This window comes from Felis catus, chromosome C1, assembly GCF_018350175.1.
Source record: "Felis catus isolate Fca126 chromosome C1, F.catus_Fca126_mat1.0, whole genome shotgun sequence".
NCBI classification, from domain to species: Eukaryota; Metazoa; Chordata; class Mammalia; order Carnivora; family Felidae; genus Felis; species Felis catus.
This window is the reverse complement of record NC_058375.1, coordinates 97086709-97106012: the sequence shown is the minus strand read 5'-3', so window position 1 is coordinate 97106012 and position 19304 is coordinate 97086709. Positions and strand designations below refer to the sequence as shown.

The 19304-nt window shown below is 38.5% G+C and overlaps 2 protein-coding genes across 14 annotated transcripts in view; both read left to right on the top strand.

Moving 5' to 3' along the window:
• Positions 1-4578, top strand: part of RSBN1 (round spermatid basic protein 1) — a 44070-nt gene extending 39492 nt beyond the window's left edge. Inside the window, exons 5-7 of the mRNA XM_023259005.2 lie at positions 1287-1454; positions 2708-2816; positions 3451-4578. Coding sequence (XP_023114773.1) covers positions 1287-1454; positions 2708-2816; positions 3451-3921 — 748 coding nt within the window. The 3' untranslated portion in view covers positions 3922-4578. The remainder of the gene's footprint in view (positions 1-1286; positions 1455-2707; positions 2817-3450) is intronic.
• A 5939-nt stretch (positions 4579-10517) lies between these two features.
• The window catches only part of PHTF1 (putative homeodomain transcription factor 1), a 96895-nt gene continuing 88108 nt past the window's right edge, over positions 10518-19304 (top strand). For 12 of the 13 annotated variants that reach the window (XM_023259000.2, XM_023258999.2, XR_006582872.1 and 9 more), the window contains exons 1-3: positions 10518-10659; positions 10974-11048; positions 11705-11761. In XM_023259000.2, the coding sequence (XP_023114768.1) occupies positions 11004-11048; positions 11705-11761 (102 nt within the window). In that variant the 5' untranslated portion in view covers positions 10518-10659; positions 10974-11003. Of the gene's footprint in view, positions 10660-10973; positions 11049-11434; positions 11473-11704; positions 11762-19304 lie in introns of those variants that run through there. The other variant, XM_045033311.1, reaches the window with a different exon arrangement.

The following is a 19304-nucleotide window of genomic DNA, read 5'->3' as shown; positions in this document are numbered from 1 at the left end:
AATGAGGTCACTTTATGGGGCAGGGGCAGATACCTAATGAGAATCAGAGTTCTGTCAGGGAAATAAATAGGATAGATGGATGCTGAGTGGATCAACCATAGCATGGGGGTAGATGCCTGACCTCATTTCTACTCACAGGGGTGGTGGGTGACTGGTTTATGTGCAGAATTTCACTTTAATTCCCCCTTTCTCAGCCTTACTACGTTTCTGTCTGTCAACATCATGATAATGGGCTTTTTTTTTTTTTTTTTTTTTCTTTTTTGCACCTATTAGTCTTCAAGGTCTTTTGGGCAGGCCAGCTGCCTTTTTAGTTGCTATTCCCTTCTAGTGTATTCCAGGCCTGTGGCTTTCTCTGCTCAGTTTTACTAGACACTTTTAATCATTTTCCATCTTCCAGAAATTTGTTGATATTGTTCATGCACTAATTCATTTCCTTTGTTGGTTCTTATTCATTCCTTTACTATCACCTTTAGATTATTATATTTAGAAATTCTTGAGCACATGAAAAAGCAGAAGATAATATACTAAAGTCTCATGTAGTCAATGTCAGCAGTTATCAACTCACAGCCAGTTATGTTTCATCTGTATTCTTTTTTAAAATTTTTTTTTTTCAACGTTTATTTATTTTTGGGACAGAGAGAGACAGAGCATGAACGGGGGAGGGGCAGAGAGAGAGGGAGACACAGAATCGGAAACAGGCTCCAGGCTCTGAGCCATCAGCCCAGAGCCCGACGCGGGGCTCGAACTCACAGACCGCGAGATCGTGACCTGGCTGAAGTCGGACGCTTAACCGACTGCGCCACCCAGGCGCCCCTGTTTCATCTGTATTCTTATCCATTCGCCCATCTCCTCTCTCCCACCCCTACCATATTAGTTTGAAGCCTTTTACTTTCATTTTAATGTGGAAGGAGATCATGTACATGCTCAGTTTTCCATCTTGAATCAAGTCTGTTTTGAGAATTAAGATGACTGAGGGTGAAGAAACATACAGCCTTGAACTTTGAATTGTGTTTCCTATTGCTTGAAAACTAAATTTTGTAAATTGTAACACTACATTTGAGCCAAATAAAAAATATAGCCTCTGCATTATCATGACATCCCAAGAGAAGAAGGTAATGACATTGAGCATTACGGTATAGTGTGTTAAATGTTAATGATCAAAATCATGGAACCCTTATCAGTTCTGATCTTATTTAAAATTTGATATTTTAGCAGACTTTTTCACCTTACTGCTATTAATAGTTTCCTCCCCTCCCCCCTTTACTTCACAACCAAATCAACTCCAGATCAATGAATGAAATTAAAAATCTCCAGTACCTACCTCGGACCAGTGAACCCCGTGAAGTCCTCTTTGAAGATAGGACAAGAGCTCATGCTGACCATGTAGGTCAGGGGTTTGACTGGCAGAGTACGGCTGCTGTTGGGGTTTTGAAAGCTGTACAGTTTGGTGAATGGTAAGTTAATGAAACTCAGCTATAAGGTTGGTTAATGCTGTCTGAGAAAATGTGGACTCCATTTAAAAGTTTGGGGACTAATTTTTTTTTAGAAATTGTGGTAAAATACCCATAACATGAAATTAAAATGAAAAATCTTTGCCATTTTAAGTGTACATTTCAGTGGTGTTAAGTATATTTACATTGTTGCAAAGCAGATTTTGAGAGCTTTTTTGTCTTGCAAAACTGTAACTCTGAAACCAGTAAACCTTAACCCCTTTTCTCCTCTGTCCCCAGCTCCTGGTAGCCTTCATTGTACTTACTGTTTCTATGAATTTGACTACTTTAAATACCTCGTATAAGTGGAATCACACAGTAGTTCTTTTGTGACTGGCTTATTTTAGTTAGCATAATATCTTCAAGGTTCATCCATATTATATCATGTGTCATAATTTCCTTCCTTTTTAACGCTGAGTAGTATTACATTATATGTATATGGCACATTTTGTTTATCTGGTTTCACTCATCAGCGGACACTTGGGTTGCTTCCACCTTTTGGCTGCTCTGAAAAAACATCTCTTCATGTCTCTGCTTTCAGTCTTTTGGGTATATCCCCGGAAGTGGAATTGCTGGATCATTTGATAATTCTATTTTTAATTTTTGGAGGAACTGCTATACTATTTTCCACAGTGGCTGTACCCTTTTACATTCAGTTGGAATCCAAAGCTCAGAGCATGGAATTTAGTTTGTCTAAAAACTGTTTTGTTTTGTTTTTCATATTTATAACTTCAGGGCCTTCAGTATTACTATAGAGTTTGACCTTTTTTGGAAGCATAGTTCAATCACAGCTTGACAGTAAGTATTTCAAGTTAAAGATCATTCTGTCACTCCCCCCCCCCCCCCCCCCCCCCCCCCCCCCAGTTTGAAAACTGGAAGGTGTGATAGATATGTGGCTGGTATGTTTTCTCTCCACCGTGTTCCATCCTGATGATGACATTACAGGGTGGTGAAAGGATGCAGTTGCAACTAGTTTAGAATGAAACTGTTTTTAGTCACTGCTGTTTTTTGTAACAACTAATCTAATTTTCATTTTTTTAAACAGCTTTATTGGTGTTTTATTTATTTTTTAAATGTTGGTTAAAGAAGCAAATGTATATTCCTGTGTGTCTATTTCTGTGCTAGTAGGAGCATTTCCAGGAATAGGGGAACTGAAATTTGTCATCATTTTCCGTTATGAGATGTGGGTTTCTAAAACTTAATTTTGTTAATCTTAGGAGTGACCAGCCTCGCATAACCAAAGATGTGATTTGTTTTCATGCTGAGGATTTTACTGATGTTGTACAGAGACTTCAGTTAGACCTTCATGAACCTCCAGTTTCCCAGGTGAAACCTTTGCTTTTTTATTATCTTTTGAGTGAGATAACAGAAATAAGGATCTGTACCCAGTTTATTTTGCATTTGATCTTATAGTTGGATACATGGGATGGTAAATTTAATTTCAAGTGCTATTAAAAGCTGTGTGTGGAGAGTGTCAAAAATCATTAACACAGAGCTTCCCAAATAGAATGCTTGAGATCCCTTTAATCTTTGGGATACCTGGTTGGCCCGGATGGCCAGAGGGTCCGGACTGCTCAGTTCTGGCTGTAAAGAGTCTCAGCTGAGGACCCCCTGGAGTACTGTGTGCCCTCATCTATAAAAGGCAACATATAAATGTTGTCCTTAGTTGTGGCAAAGAGTATGTTATTGATACTTAGCTGCACTTTGAAATAGTTGTTTGAATGATTCCTTAGGCTATCCTGACTTGAACCTGTACTTTGTTATCAGAGAGGTAGTAAAATATGAGGAAAAATGTTTCCCAAGCATTACAGGAAATTTTAGAAAGTTGTCTGATACTTAGTATTGCCTGCCTTTAATTTGGCCCTACTACTGTTTTCCTGTGCTAATTCTAATACTTTGTTTGACTGAATTACTACACTACATATTTTGAAGTCTCATGCAACTTTTCTTTTTTCTGCAGTGTGTACAGTGGGTGGATGAAGCTAAACTAAACCAAATGAGGCGGGAAGGCATTCGTTATGCTAGAATTCAGCTGTGTGACAATGATATTTACTTCATCCCTAGAAATGTCATTCATCAGTTCAAAACAGTGTCAGCAGTGTGCAGCTTAGCTTGGCATATAAGGCTTAAACAGTACCACCCTGTTGTGGAAGCCACTCAAAACACAGAAAGCGGTTCTAACATGGACTGTGATTTAACTGGAAAGCGAGAATTAGAAGTTGACTCCCAGTGTGTGAGGGTAAAAACTGAATCTGAAGAGACATGCAGAGAGATGCAGCTTTTGACGACTGCTTCATCGTCCTTCCCTTCATCAGAACTTAATCTACAGCAAGATCAGATGACTCCGCCTATTCCAGTTTTAAAGGTGGAAAGTAGACTGGACTCTGACCAGCAACACAATCTACAGGAACATTCGAGCACTCCTGTGTGATATGTACATATTCAAACACATTTTTTAACTTTTTTAAATTTTGATGTGAAGTTATAGTTTTATAACTGGCTTAAGTTAAGTTTTATTGGAGAAATCTTGCCTATAATTCTATAAAGAGAAATGACATTCCACAAATGTCAAGCATATCTTTTTTACACAGATTATGCAAAGTTAAGAGTTGTATCTTATCCCGTTAGTACAGTATGTAATAGTGGGTCTGCTGCTACTTTCTGTTTTAAGGTGTGAGGTAACAATTCAATCTCTTCTTCAAATCAAACTGAGAATTCTCTGGAATAACAGATTCTTATTTGGTAAATTATTCACTTCCCTTAATTTTATCTTGCCTCGTCTCTTGCCATATTTGCTGTTTTTATGATAGAAGGTCAGATTTATGCTTTAGTACTTGTGTCTTTATGGCACACCTTCAATTTTCTACAGTAAAAATGGCATAGGTTGCAGGAAAGTGTTCCTGCATCTTGTACGTGGGCACGTAAGTTCCAACCATAAAGAACAGGTAGTTTCTAAGGAAAATCCAGTGGCTCTCTGGTTTCTTAACAAAAGAGAAAGCACAGCACTTTCTGATCCAAACTGTCTTTTTTTTTGTATCTGTTATTTAAAGCCCAGTGGATATTTCAATTAAAAATATCTGAAGATGAATAGTCCTTGGTCATTCATTATCCATGGTTCATTAATCTCTTCTAGAAACATGGTAACTATGGAAGATAATTGGGTAAAAGAGATAATGTTGACATGATACTCTATCGTTCTGCTACCTAGCATCCTCACACTTTGTGTGGATACTTTTGCTTCTTAAACTGATCATGAGTATCAAACCTAGAGAATGATATCAATCTTTCTGATGAGGCTGCCATATTTTGTGCATGAAACTTAGGAAAAACTTTTTTTGTCACTTGGCTTCAATCTTTTCATGATAAAGATCTGTTGAGACACTTTGATTCACAGTTTTAACTGGTGAATACTTGGGTTTATTTACTATTACTGTGTGTTGCTACGGTCTAATAATGATTATGGCACTAGACTTCATCCTAGAGTTTCAGGTAACCTAATGCTTAGTGCCTGAGTATTTAAAAATTTTTTTTTCAAACAGGCACAGTTCATATAGCTAGTGTAGTCTTAACTTTCTATTATTTTAGAATGTTAACATGATAACACATTTCACTTTCTCTTAGTTAATAATACAATAGGCCTTTTGTTCATTAAAGGAAGAGTATTCCCCACACCTAAGACCAGATTCTTGTATCTACCTGGTTATAGTGCAATTTGGAGATTTTTTTCCTGGAGGGTGAGATTTGGAATATTTACATTAACATAGGCAAAAAAAAAAAAAAAAAAAAAGATGCTGCTTTATTATGTCTGTCACCATGAAAACTTAGCTGCATCTTTTGAAATATCAAATATGAATTTTCTCTAAAATATTCTGAAATAGGCTAAATCTTATATAAATATTACTTTGTGCAATATTGTTGTGTAGTTTAAATGCATATTAGCAAAGTATAGAGGTCACTGTGTAAACCGATAGAAAAGTAACCATCAGCAAATACTGCAGTGATTAGTTAGAATCTGTATTATTCCTTATATATATGTATATGTATGTATTCTCTGTTACAAAGGATGAAGACAAATAGAGAAACATTTCAGTGTAAACCATTTATGAATTGGAAGTGATGTTGGTTTTAGTTATCTTTGTAAATAAGGTAATTAGAATGGTATGAAAAGTAATGTGATTATTGCAGGGGTGTTTTAAAATCTTGGGTATAAATTCTAGGGTGAATTCTAGTTTATCAAGACTAGTTTTTAAAGGGACCTGCCTTTGAGGGTGTTTTTGTTATTTTGGAGGGGGGAGGGGTTAATCACAAAAGTATGTGGATTTAGGTTTTCTCTGTTTTTGTTTTTCTGTCCAGAAGAATTTCATAGAGCTTTACTAGGCTGTGCAAAGTAGAATTCTTCTCAGGCAACATTTGCTTTTTAAAATAATCATGAAGAACAAGGTTGTTAAAGCAAAAACTTTTTTTTTTTTTTTTTTAATTTTTCTTGTCTTCCAAGATCCGATTTCCCCATCTCCCACTTGCCATCCAGCAGATGCCATCTGTCATCTAAGCTGGTCATTACTAATAAACAAGGAGACTGTCTCCTGACAGCCAGCACTGTGTATAATCACTCAGGAACCAGCGGATCTGCAAAGACCTACAATCAAAAGCAAATCCCCATTTTCCTTTTCCAAAACATTCTACCCTCGCCTCCAATATAAACACGTGAAAAGAGTATACAAATGTTTAAAATCATGTACTAATAAATTCATTGTATGTTAGAATTGCAATAGAATGGAGAGAGAAACATTTAGCTAGTCATGTATCTGGAAACTGAATGTCCTATGTGAGTATTAGATTTAATAGCATGCTTTAAAGACTGATGAATATAAAAGCTCAAGTTTTGAGTTTATTACTGCTTTCAAAGTTGTATCCTAGTTTAGTGATACAAATGATTGCAACTTTTCTAAATCTTGAAATTATTTGGTTTGGTGGAGTGAGGCATGGAGCAATCTGGCGTCTTCTGATTTGTAAAGTAGTGATGGCAGTGAAGTTGTAACTGAAATTTAAGCTGATCTTCCTTTTTGGTATATTATCTGTTGTGCCAACTCTTTGAGATTACTTGCAGAACGTGGCTGTAAGTTTGAGTATTTTGTGGAGCAGAGGGATATTTTAAAAATGTGCTTATGGAGAGGACCCGATAAATGAATATTCCTAACTTAGTAACTAGAATGATTTTATGGTTTCATAAATAAGGATAAAAGTCTTCCCCCTGCCCCAGAAGTCATTCTGTAATTACCAATATATGTTAGGAGTAGGATTATGATTCAAAGAGGTATCCCAAATTCATAAAGCAATAATAATAAAAACCTACATATTAGTTTTCCCCTCCAAATTTTTAACTCTTTAAAAATGAATCCCTAAGCTTAATTGTACTTTCAATTTGCTTATTCAGTATTTAGGATTTGTTTCACTTAACTTTATTATTTTTAATTAAAATCTTGAAAGGTGCCCTTTCCCCTTGGAGACAGTTGGAATATCAGTTGACTAACATTACAAGCTCTTGTAGGGGGAAAATGGAGCTTGTTAAATAAAATCCTTTACCAAACCTTAGGAAAAGATGTCTTGCAACATCTTGCATCAGTCTTAATAGGCATAAAGTTCACACTTAATGCCTGGAGAAACTTTTGCTTATTGCCTTTCCCTCTATAAATAGTGTCTAGAATGAAAACTAATTTAGAAACAAGACTCAAAGATTCAAGAAAACCCTTAGTGAATATATTCTTGATCATTAATATTAGCCCATTATATTTTCATCTGTATTTGCCATTAAAAATTTCTTTGCATTTATACTTTTAGGATAATTGAGTTTGTGTCTTTCTAATAAATCTATTTTATCATTGCTACAGGTTAAAAAAAAGAGCCTTTCACTAGTACATGGCAGAAGTTCATATTTCTGCTAAGTTTTTTTTTTTAAACAAGTGTAGCTGTATTTATTGGTCATGCAGTAAGTAGAGGAAATGTACAAGACAAATGTTTTTCTTTACCACATAAGGGACCTATGCTCATCCTGAAAGTTTGTTGCTTTAAAAGCAAGTATCTCCATAAATATTATGGCCTTCCATTTTCTTCATAAATTTTTTATGATCCACTTGTGCATGTAGTTGAGACCACTGTCTCTTAATATAGCACTTTTCAATTCTCTAAAGAAATACTTATGTACTACTTCTATCACATGTTGTAAATTTTCATGTAATAGTGTTTTCTGTGACTAAACTCCATTTTGATTGGCAGCTAAGACTTTTTTTCCTGTGGCTTTAATTTATCTAAGAGGTCTTTGCATATAGATGAAATGTATAATTTGCCTGGCGGACTATTTGCGTTGTGTGGCCTTAGTTTGTTTATTGACATTAACGAGTGTTTTAAAAAGGTTTTTAATGAATAGTCTTAAATCTAAATTTGTGTGAATAATAATCCTTTTAACACAGTGCTTTTTTGTAGCTGTCTAAGTGTGTTAAATTGTTAAGCTATTTCTTTGTAAAATAGGACAATGGAATGCATAGAGGTTTTTTTTTTCCCTGTAAAGTATTTTTTTAATAAACAAAAGTCTGATTTGTCCTTTACTTATGTTTCATGAGAAAATGAATAGTACATGTGAATTCTAGATACCTGAAACCTGTTTTTAAAGTATTAATCCTCCCACCTTGTTATGTCCCCATTAGTTTCTAGTATTTTAGAAAAAATCTTGTGACCTTCCTAAAAGAAAAGGTCATAGATAATGAGAAAATGCCGTCACACTGAGGTGCAGCTAGTTTGGGGGAAGAAAAGCTACACTTGGCATTTGTGGTAGTTGTGCCTTCTGATGCTTAAATTGGGTTTTTATCTACTTGAGGACAGCCAAATTGTTCATCTGGCTATGCCCGTATTTTTCAAAGTACATGCGTGCAGTGTTAATGAAGATGGTGAGCAGACATTTTGGACATCGTTGATGTATTAAGTGATACAATGCAGTGGATCTTCTTCCTCCACATTTTGTGTGAACTTCTTTTTGAAATACTTGTCCTAAGCCCTGATAGACCTTGGTTGGGAAGGGAACTAATGGTTTTTCAGTAAGTGCTGTGGGCCATTTAATATTCACAGCCTTTAGCATTTACTAGGTAGATAACAAATACAGGTGAGAAAAAACAGGCTTGTTAGGTTGAATAAATTGCCGAAGATCACACAGTGCTTTAATTGGAACAGGGATTTGAATGCGGTTCTTGGTTTAAAGCCTATGCAGTGTTCAGTGGCAGTCTTAGCACTGAAAAGTTTGTAAGATTTGCCCCTTCCTACTATTCCCTAATGCAACTTCAGTTCTTTCACGAATTCCCCAAAAAGTCTCTGTGCGCTAAGCAACGAAGTAAAATGTTTTCGTTATTAATGTAATTTAGGACTTAAATATTTAGATAAAGATGACTTTCTCATTTGTCACTTTTTTTTTTTTTAAAGTTGGCCATTTGTTCCGAAACCCAGCAGAATTATGTTTAAGAAAGGGGGAAAGCTGTCAGGAAACAAACCAGAAAGGGAACCACAGCCTATGCGTGCCATATAAAAATCAAGCCTGGATGAAATATTTTTTTTTTAATTTTTTCAACGTTTTTTATTTATTTTTGGGACAGAGAGAGACAGAGCATGAACGGGGGAGGGGCAGAGAGAGAGAGGGAGACAAATAATTTTTAATTAGTTCTGTAGGAGTTACTTCTACTTTTTAGTGGATTTTCCTTAGCAGTAGCATGGGATAACTTCACCTTACCCCGATTTAATAGGCAAGAAATGTTTGTAAAACATTTAGAACCTCACTTCTCAGGCTTTCTGAAGTGGTAGCCGATGTGACCATTATCTGTCATTAGCTTTACCTGACTCTGCTGGGGCAAGCAAGCACACTGCTTCAAGTGGGGTGGAAACGGCCGTTAGGGGTCAGTGTTCCACTAATGGCCCAAAAGCCCTGCACTATAGAGGAGGAAAGCAGCTCAAAACCTTAGGAAGGTATCCTTAGATACTCCTTTTAGCGCGCAGCCATTCCTTTCTCCTGACCCCTATCAGCCTGCTCGAACTCTTAGCCTAGAGACAGTTCTTCCCGCCGCCACCCTCCCCTACCCTAATTTGGGAAACGTGCCCTGGAACTGCGCCAAGCCTTGGCCCTCCTCTTCCCTCAGTCTCGAGCACCCGCAAAGTTTAAATCTCAGAGCTGCTGAGAGTTAAGGGTGACAAGCAGCCCACCGCGCCCTTCGTCCGGGGACGGCGTAAATGCAAGGAAACTGCGTTCATCCAGCCCAGACTGAGAACCTATGTGCCAGGCTCCTGCCAGGCTCCAACCGCACTGAACCCACAGCCCTTTAGGGAAGGCCGACAGTAAATAATGGAGCACAAAGAAACCTGTAAGACCAAGAGAAGTGTTACAAAGGAATGAACGGGCAGCTCTTAGGACATTTGGACCGACCTCCTTCAGGTCGACGTCTGGGCAAGTCGTTTCTCAGGAAGTGACCTGAAGCGTGATCTGAGGGTCGTGTGGCTCCCCGGCCCCTGCGTCCGGGAGCCCGGCGGAGGCCCCCGAGGCCAGGCCCGGGCGGGGGCGGAGCCACTTTCGTGCAAAACCCGGAAAGCGGAAGCCGCAGCGGGGCCGCACCGTGGTCTGCGGCGCTGCCCTCGCCCAGCTCGCGGCCGGCTGAGTCACGGCCCGCCCGCCAGCCGGGCCTCGCAGGACGCCCGCCCGCCCTTCGCCCCGCAGCGGCTGCCTCCCGCGCCGGGGTGGGGGGGGCCCTCCGCTCCGCACCCGAAGAGCCGGGCGCCGAGCCTCCGGCCGTTGCCGCAGCCCCTGGCGGCCAGCGAAGCCCTCCTTCACTTCTCATCCCCGTCCTTTCCCAGTTGATTCCTGGCTTATTTGGGGGTCGGTCCGGTGACCCTGAAGGTCGCGCTTGGAGGGCGCCGGGGCTGCGGCAGCAGACTGCCCTCCTCCCGGCGCGGGCGGCCGGCTGCCCCCGAGGCCCGCGCGGCCGCTGCGGTCTCCATGGTAACGGGCGCGCCGGCGTCTGCGCCCCGGGGGGAAGATGCGGCCTGCGGCGCCCGCCGCCTCTCCCCCGGCCTCATGGCGGGCCCGGGGCCACTGAGGAGGAAGGTCCCGGCCGCCGGACTGCGGGGCAGCGGGCACCAGGTGAGAGCCGGACGCCGGGGAGCGGAGGAGGGGGTGCGGGCCAACTCCATCCACCTGCCCTCCCCTCCCCTCCCCTCCCCTGCAGCCTTGAACACACTCGCACCAAATATCGCAGAGACGCTTCTCCCGGCGCCACTGCACCAGAGGTTTTTGGTTTGCTTCTGTTTTTGTCTTTTTTTCCTGGCAACCAGCCGGAGAAGGAGACAGTCAGCAGCTCATGGAGACGCCGAGAGAAGCGATTTTTGAGTTCTACCCAAACTGGGAGAGTACCTTTCAGCAACCGGACTCACCGACTGCTTTTCCTTCGTTTTCAGTGAAATCCCATTCTCTGGCTGGAGACACAGATGGCCTCAAATGAGAGAGATGCTATATCGTGGTACCAAAAGAAGGTAATATCAACCTTTTTTTTTTTTTTAATTTGTAAAGCAGACTTCCTGCAGAATGCCCCCGCAAAGAATCCCCCGTTAGCTTTCCCTAAGCTCGGTAGTGCCGGCAATTCCAGCACCGTGTCTCTCTCCCAACATCAACGGACAAACCGAGGCGCAAGGTCATTAGGTCTTTTAGGCTCTGTTCCCGGTCCCCGAATAGGACTCTCAAGTCCCCTCCCTTCTCCAGGCCGCATACACCGTGCCCCAGCAACGCTCTGAAAGTTTGCTTCTGATCAAACTGCTGTGTTTTTTTTAGACGTGAAACTTGTATCTTCACAGCTCAGATTGGTACTGGCAACAGTCTTACTGAGCTGTCCGTTACCTTTTTATTCCTCTCTAGTTTTCCTACTGATGTTTTCCTTAAGAAGTGGAAATATCTTGTAAGGTAATGCTTAATTTGAAATATTTTGGACAGTACTTTTTAACTTACTTTTCGATCCAGCTACTTTAGACTTTTGAGTGCAACAGTCCTTTAAATAACTTACTCTAACCTCTGAGAAGCATAAACATTCCCCAGATACTGTATTGATGCCTAGTAGTTTCGTGACTTTTGTGACATTTGACCTAAATAACAGGATTTCCTTTGCATCATTCAAATAGCCTGCTCCCTATTTCAGATTGGAGCATATGATCAGCAGATATGGGAAAAGTCAATCGAACAGACTCAGATTAAGGTAAATTGATTTCTTTGATTCTAGCTTTGTTTTACTGAATTAATGTGGAGAGTGGTTTGCACTTTTTATAAAATCTGCACTTATCCACCAAGTCTGGCATTCTTTATTCTTTGAAGTCTAGAAGGAAGACAAAACACTGCAAGCAGAATGATAAATGACAGTTGACATTTGACCTCAATATCAGGGAAATAGAGAGGAGTGTGGTTGGTCTGTGATGAATTAGAAAGCAAATGTCCCCTACAAAGGGGGCCTGTGGCTGCTTAACTCTGGTCAGTGTTATTCTGTGGCAATGCAGGCCAAGGACTGCCAGAGCCTCAGGAAGATGCTTTTTTATGCGAAATATCCAGACTTTTTTCAGAGCATCTTCCCTCCCCCCTGCCTTTCTGCCTCCTCCTCCACTTCCTCTTCCACCGCCTTCTCCCCTCTTCTTCTTCCTTTCTTTCTCCTTTTTCTCTTCCCGTGCAAGCCACATCACATCCATTTGTGGCCTGAATCACTTTTTCAATTACCGGTTTAGAGTGTGGTCTTAAGTTTTTCAGGTTCTTAAACTTTTTTCTACCCTGCTCTTAGAACCGAGCAGATTCATGGGGTTATTTCATGTTAACCAACCAAAAACTGATGTGTGATTCAGAATGCCAGTTTATTAACTTATAATAGGGGAGGGGAGGGTTAAATAATCTAATGCTCCAGAGTCAGGGTTGTGGTGTCAGTATGTACTGGGACAGGTGGGAGGTTGGTGCAAATTAGTCACGGGAGGGTTGCTTGGTAGCCAAATGTTATTGAATAGTCTTGAGAGATGTGGAAAAGCCTAAAGACCATCCCAGCCCCTAAAAGAATGTCTCTCCCTATTGACTTTAATACTTAGATCTACAGATTCAGGGTCTTACTTCCTTGGAAAGTGCTGAATAATGGCTGGCAGATTCTTCTTTTTGGACCTTGCTATTTTAAACATGTGTTGCAGATCCTTTATTAACACTTAAAAAAATACATGTATGTGTGGGTGTAGTACAATTTAATAGTTTTGTTCGTAAGTCACATTGATTGGCCTGGGATGTTTAAATCTCTGGTGAAATACATTTAACCAACACTTGTAGGGTGCATAACAGGCTAGTCAACTACAAAGCTGTTAGAACTACATGGTACATGGCAAACTTTTACAGTTTTGTGCTGTCCTTGATTTTTTTTTTTTATATTAAAGGGACATGGGGAAAGGATGAATAAACTCCCGCATTATATTTTGTAACTTTCAAATCCTGGCCTGTTAGTCTTTTGTGAGTTGCTGTAAAGTACTGGGAGCGAGATCCTCTTTTAGTGATCTCTAGCCTTGTGATCTTGAACAGCGCTGTAGTGTCTCTGGGTTTTGGTTTCTGTATCATTAAAAAGATTTTATTGACTGCCTTCCCCTACCCAACTAAAGATTTTCTCAACTCATTCCCGTGCCATTTTATGCAGACCTTCCTTTTAGTATACCAGATCAAAAGTATTTGTTAACCTGTGCATCTTCATAGGCCTCAAAGCAGGAATTGTGTTTGCATCCCATTTTTAGAACCTCTTGATTCTTACTAGGACCTCAGTATCTGTTGCTCAATTTAACGCTATCTATTATATATGTTTTTATTCATTGTTCTGTCACAAGGTAATCTACCTAACAACTCCCTAATGTATACTTTTAATTTAGCAGCAGTGGAAAGGATCAAATTAAAGACAACTCTAAAAATTTACTAAGCTAATGTACCAACATGTCCTAGGCTTTGAGAGTACAGTCAACAAGATATATATGAATTTCACAGTCTAGTGGTGGTGGGAGAAGAGCCAAGGTATCTTTTCAAATATGTTTTAGTCTCAGACAAAAATGGACCAAAATATAGGACACAAAGTATTTAATGCAATTTAAAAATAGATTACACAAATATAAATATTTTTGACAAAAAAATTAAAAAAAGAAAATTAAATAATATTAACATCAGATCACAGTACAATAAAATTAGAAATTACACAATACAAGTATAATTCAAGAGGCAAGAATGTACAATAGGGAAAAGGCAGTCTCTTCAACAAATGGTCTGGGAAAACTGAACAGCTACACGCAAAAGAATGAAATTGGACTATTTTCTTTTTTTTTTTTTTAATTTTTTTAATGTTTATTTTTGAGACCGAGAGAAACAGAGCATGAACAGGGGAGGGTCAGAGAGAGAGGGAGACACAGAATCTGAAACAGGCTCCGCTGCGGGCTGTCAGCACAGAGCCCGATGCGGGCTCGAACCTACGGACCGCGAGATCATGACCTGGGCCGAAGTCAGACGCTCAACCGACTGAGCCACCCAGGTGCCCCTGGACTATTTTCTTATACACAAAAATGAACTCAAAATGCATTAAAGACCTGAATGTGAGACCTGAAAACGTTAAGACTCCTAGAAGAAAACATAGCCAGTAATTTCTTTGGCATTGGCCTTAGAAATTCTAGACCTGTCTCCTCAGGCAAGGGAAACAAAAACAAATTTAAACGATTGAATCAGCATCAAAATAAAAGACTTTTACACAGCAAAGGAAACCATCAACAAAAAGGCAATCTGCTCAGTGGGAGAAGATATTTGCAAATGATCTATCCAATAGAGGTTAACGTCCAAAGAACTCTTACAAGTCAAGACCAAAGAAGCAAATAATTGATTAAAAATGGGCAGAGGATCTGAAAAGACACTTTTCCAAAGAGGACATAAAAGTGGCCAACAGAAGCATGAACAGAAGCTTAACATTTCACCAGGAAAATGCAAATCCAAACCACAGTGAGATACCACCTCACACCAGTCAGAATGGCTAAAATAAAAAACACAAGACCCAGCAAGTACTGATGAAGATATGAAGAAAAAGGAACCTTGGTCACTGTTGATAGGAATGTAAATTGGTGTGGCCACTGTGGAAAACAGAACGCAGGTTGCTCAAAAAATTAAAAATAGAATCACTATATGATCCAGTAATTTCACTACTGGGTATTTACCCAAAGAAAACAAAAACATTAATTTGAAAAATTGCATGCACCCTTGTGTTTATTGAAGCACCACTGACAATAGCCAAGATAGAGAAGCAACCTAAATGTCCATCAATAGATGAATGGATTATATATATATAACATATATATATAGTGGATGGTCCAAGGTGGATGGACCTGGAGAGTATAATGCTAAGTGAAATGAGTCAGAAAAAGAAAGACAAATACCACATGATTTCACTCATGTGGATTTTAGGAAACAAAAAAGGAGACCAAAGAGACTCTTAAATACAGAGAACAAACTGGTAGTTGCCAGAGGGGAGGTGGGTGGCAGATGGGTGAAATAGATCAAGGGGATTAAGAGGATGCTTAGTGTGATAAGTAACATACAGAATTGTTGAATCATTACATTGTAACCTGAAACTGTATGTTAATTATACCTCAGTAAAAAAGTAGTAAAACAGGGGCGCCTGGGTGGCGCAGTCGGTTAAGCGTCCGACTTCAGCCAGGTCACGATCTCGCGGTCCGTGAGTTCGAGCCCCGCGTCAGGCTCTGGGCTGATGGCTCGGAGCCTGGAGCCTGTTTCCGATTCTGTGTCTCCCTCTCTCTCTGCCCCTCCCCCGTTCATGCTCTGTCTCTCTCTGTCCCAAAAATAAAAAATAAAAACATTGAAAAAAAAAATTTAAAAAAATAAAAAAAAAAAAATAAATAAAAAAAAAAAGTAGTAAAACAGATTAAAAGGTTATTACCACTGAAAAGAGAAAACTTTGCAAATGTGGGAACATGGCAATAAAAATAGTGATTATTTCAGTTAAAAAAAAACTTCAAAATTATAGAAGATGTAAATTAAAAAAAATCTTAACTTGGGTTATGAAAAGCGTATGAACTCTGCTGCAAACGTTTTCTGAGCTACTGTGTTTGAGGATTTTGCTAGGTGCTGAGCATAAGAGGAAAAGTCCTTATGAACAGAAGTATAGTATTTGTTTAAGAGAAGAGCAAGTAGCCCTATCTGATTGGTATGTCAGTATAAGGTATATAGATGACATGGTAGGCCATAAATCAGTTTGGAGCTGACTTGAATGCTTTACTAAGAAATTTTCATACTCTTCTGTAGAAAACGGAAAATTTTTCATGGTTTTTGAATAGAGGAGCCACATCGTGTTTGTGTTTTTGAAGAATAGACATTACAACAAAATCTATGGAATGTTTCTGAAGTAATACTTGATAAAATTATATCACTCTAAAAATGTATATATATGAACAAAAAATGTCTAGATTGACTAGGAAGAGTTATAGAGATTCAAGTTAAAATATGAAGAATCTAGAGAAACAAAACAATAATTCCAAGAAGGAAAAGAAATACCAAAAATAAAACTAAGGCAGTCATTATGTATTCTTCAATTGCTAAATATTTGTTGAGCACCTACCTACCATATGTCAGGTAGTAGACTAGGTACTAATGTCTACATAATGATGAGCAAAAATGCTCAGTATTTTTCTTTGCATGGAGCTTAAAGTGGGAGAGGAACAATAAAAATCCTCTTAGTGAATAAAAATTCGTAATAAATGCTAAGAAGGACAGCTGTTCTTTACAAACTATTATACTTACGACAAGGGAAATGGACTTAGTCAAGGTGGTCAGAGAAGCCTTCGCTAAGGAATTGATACTTCAAATGAGATCTGAAGGATGAATAGCAATTAATTAAGTCAAGAACAGATATACTACAGAAACCTACAGAAACTCTTTCAGAAAACAGGAGGAAGTACACTTCTCAACTTATTTTATGAGCCCGGTATTATCCTGATTCTAAAGCCAGACAAAGACATCACAAGAGAATTCATTGTGAACGTAGGTGTGAAATATTTAAGAAAAGATTAGCAAACCAAATTCAACAACATATAAAATGGACTATCTACTGGGACCAAGTAGGGTTTATCCTAGGAATGAACATTGGTTTAACATTTGAAAATAAATTAATATATTAATTGAATAAAGGACAAAAATGCATGATCTCATTAGAGACAGAAAAAGCATTGGACAGAATTTAATGCCCATTAACAATAAACTAGAAATAAAAAGTAATTTCCTCTAAAAAAAAAAAAAAAGTAATTTGCTCCTAAAATCAGGAACAAAGCAAGGAAGTCTGCTCTCACCACAGCTATTTAACATTGCTAACCAGTGCTGTAAGGGAAGGAAAAGAAATAAAAAGCATTGAGATAGAAAAGAAAAAATTGCCTTCATTCCTGATATGTTCCCATATTTAGAAAATCCTAAGGCACCTACAAAAAATTACTAACATTAGCAAATGAGTATAGCAAGGTCTTTAGAATCCAGGTCAATAAACAGAAGTCATGTATTTTTAAAAACCAGCAATGACTAATCCAAAAGTGAAATTAAGAAAAGGATTCATTCAAATAGCTAAAAAAGAATACAGTACTTAGGAATAAGTTTAACATAGAAAGTATAAGACCTGTCCACTGAAAACTACAAAACATTGCTAAGAGAAATTAAAGATCTAAATAAATAGAGTAACATTTCACGTTCATGATCTGAAAGACTCAATATTGTTAAGTTTATTGTTAAGGTGGCAATTCTCTGCAAATGCGTCTACAGATTCAATATAATCCTTTCAAAATTCCAATAGCCTTTTTTTTCTTTTTTGGTAGAAATTGATGAGCTAAGTCTAAAATCAATAAAGAATGCAGAGGTCTTAGAATATTCAAAACAAGTTTAAAAATAAGAAAGACTTGGAGTACTTACATTACTGGATCTCAAAATTTACTATAAAGCTATAGTAATCCAGGAAATATAGTATTGGCATGAGTAATAAATAGATCAATGCAACAGGATAGAGTATCTAGAAATAAATCCTTATGGTTTTGATAAGTTGGGTTTTGACAAAGATGCCAAAGCATTTCAAGGGAGAAATGATAATGTCAACAAATTGCACTGGAACAATTGGATATGCACATGTATAAAAATGACCTTTGATTTTTACCTCACATCACACACAAAAACCAATTAAAATGGACCATACGCTTAACTGTAAAATCTAAAGTATAGATTTTCTAGAAGAAAAGATAGAAGATCTTTGTGACCTTGGAATAGGACAGATTTCTTTTTTTTTTTTATTTATTTTATTTTTTTTTATTTTATTTTTGGGACAGAGAGAGAGACAGAGCATGAACGGGGGAGGGGCAGAGAGAGAGGGAGACACAGAATTGGAAACAGGCTCCAGGCTCTGAGCCATCAGCCCAGAGCCCGACGCGGGGCTCGAACTCACGGACCGTGAATCGTGACCTGGCTGAAGTCGGACGCTTAACTGACTGCGCCACCCAGGCGCCCCAGGACAGATTTCTTAAAAACATATCTATAAAGGAAAGATTGATAAGTTGGGCTTCATAAAAATTTAAAATTTATCTTCAGAATATCCCATTGAAAAATGAAAGCGAGCCATATGCTGGGAGAAAATATTATACATATATATAACGTGTGTGTGTGTGTGTGTGTGTATATAATACAGTGTTTGTATAATATATAAAGAACTCTTACAACTCAGTAAGAAAACTACAACTCATCAAAAAACCCAATATAAAAATGGGCAAAATACTTGAGTAGATATTTCACCAAAGAAAGCATATGAATGGTTAATGAGCACAAGAAAAGATGCTCAACATTATTAGTCATTAGGGAAGTACAAATTAAAACCATAGGGAGATACTACCATTAACTTGTTAGACTGGCATGCAGGAATTAGAATGCTTGTACAATGCTGGTGGAAATGGAAAGTGGAAAATAGTTTGGTGGTTTCTTAAAAAATTAAACCTGTACTTCACATATGACCTAGCATTTCCATTTCCACTCCTGGGGATCTATCCAGGAAAAATAAAAACATACGAGCACATGCAAATGTTCATAGCAGTACTGTTCATAATCACCAAAACTAGAAAAAATTCCAAATGTCTATCAATTGGTAGGTGGATAAACAAATGTGTTTTATCTATGCAATGGGATACAACTCAGTTAAAACTATTAATATAGGGAAGCCTGGGTGGCTCAGTTGGTTAAGTGTCATGGTTTGTGAGATCGAGCCCAGCGTAGGGTTCTGTGCTATCAGTGCAGAGCCTCCTTAGGATTCTCTCTCTCCCTCTCTCTCAGTGCCTCTCCCCTGCTCACACACTCACGCGTGCATGTGTGTTGTTTCTCTGTCTCTGTCTCTCTCTCAAAATAACCCCCCAAAACTATTAATACGTTACAACATAGATGAACCTCAAAAATGTTATGCTATGTGAAAGGAACCAGACACAAAAGACTATATATTGTATAATTCAGTTTATGTGAAATTTCTACAAAAGGCAAATCTATAGATTAGAAAGCAGATTAGTGGTTGCCTGTGGCTGGGGGATAGGAACAGAGACTTATTGCCATTCTTGCTTTTGAGTTGATGGAAATATTCTTAAGCTTGAATGTGATGATAGTTGCACAGCTATATAAATACACTAGAAATCTAAGTCGTTAATTACTAAAACTACACACCTAAAAATGGGTGAGTTTTA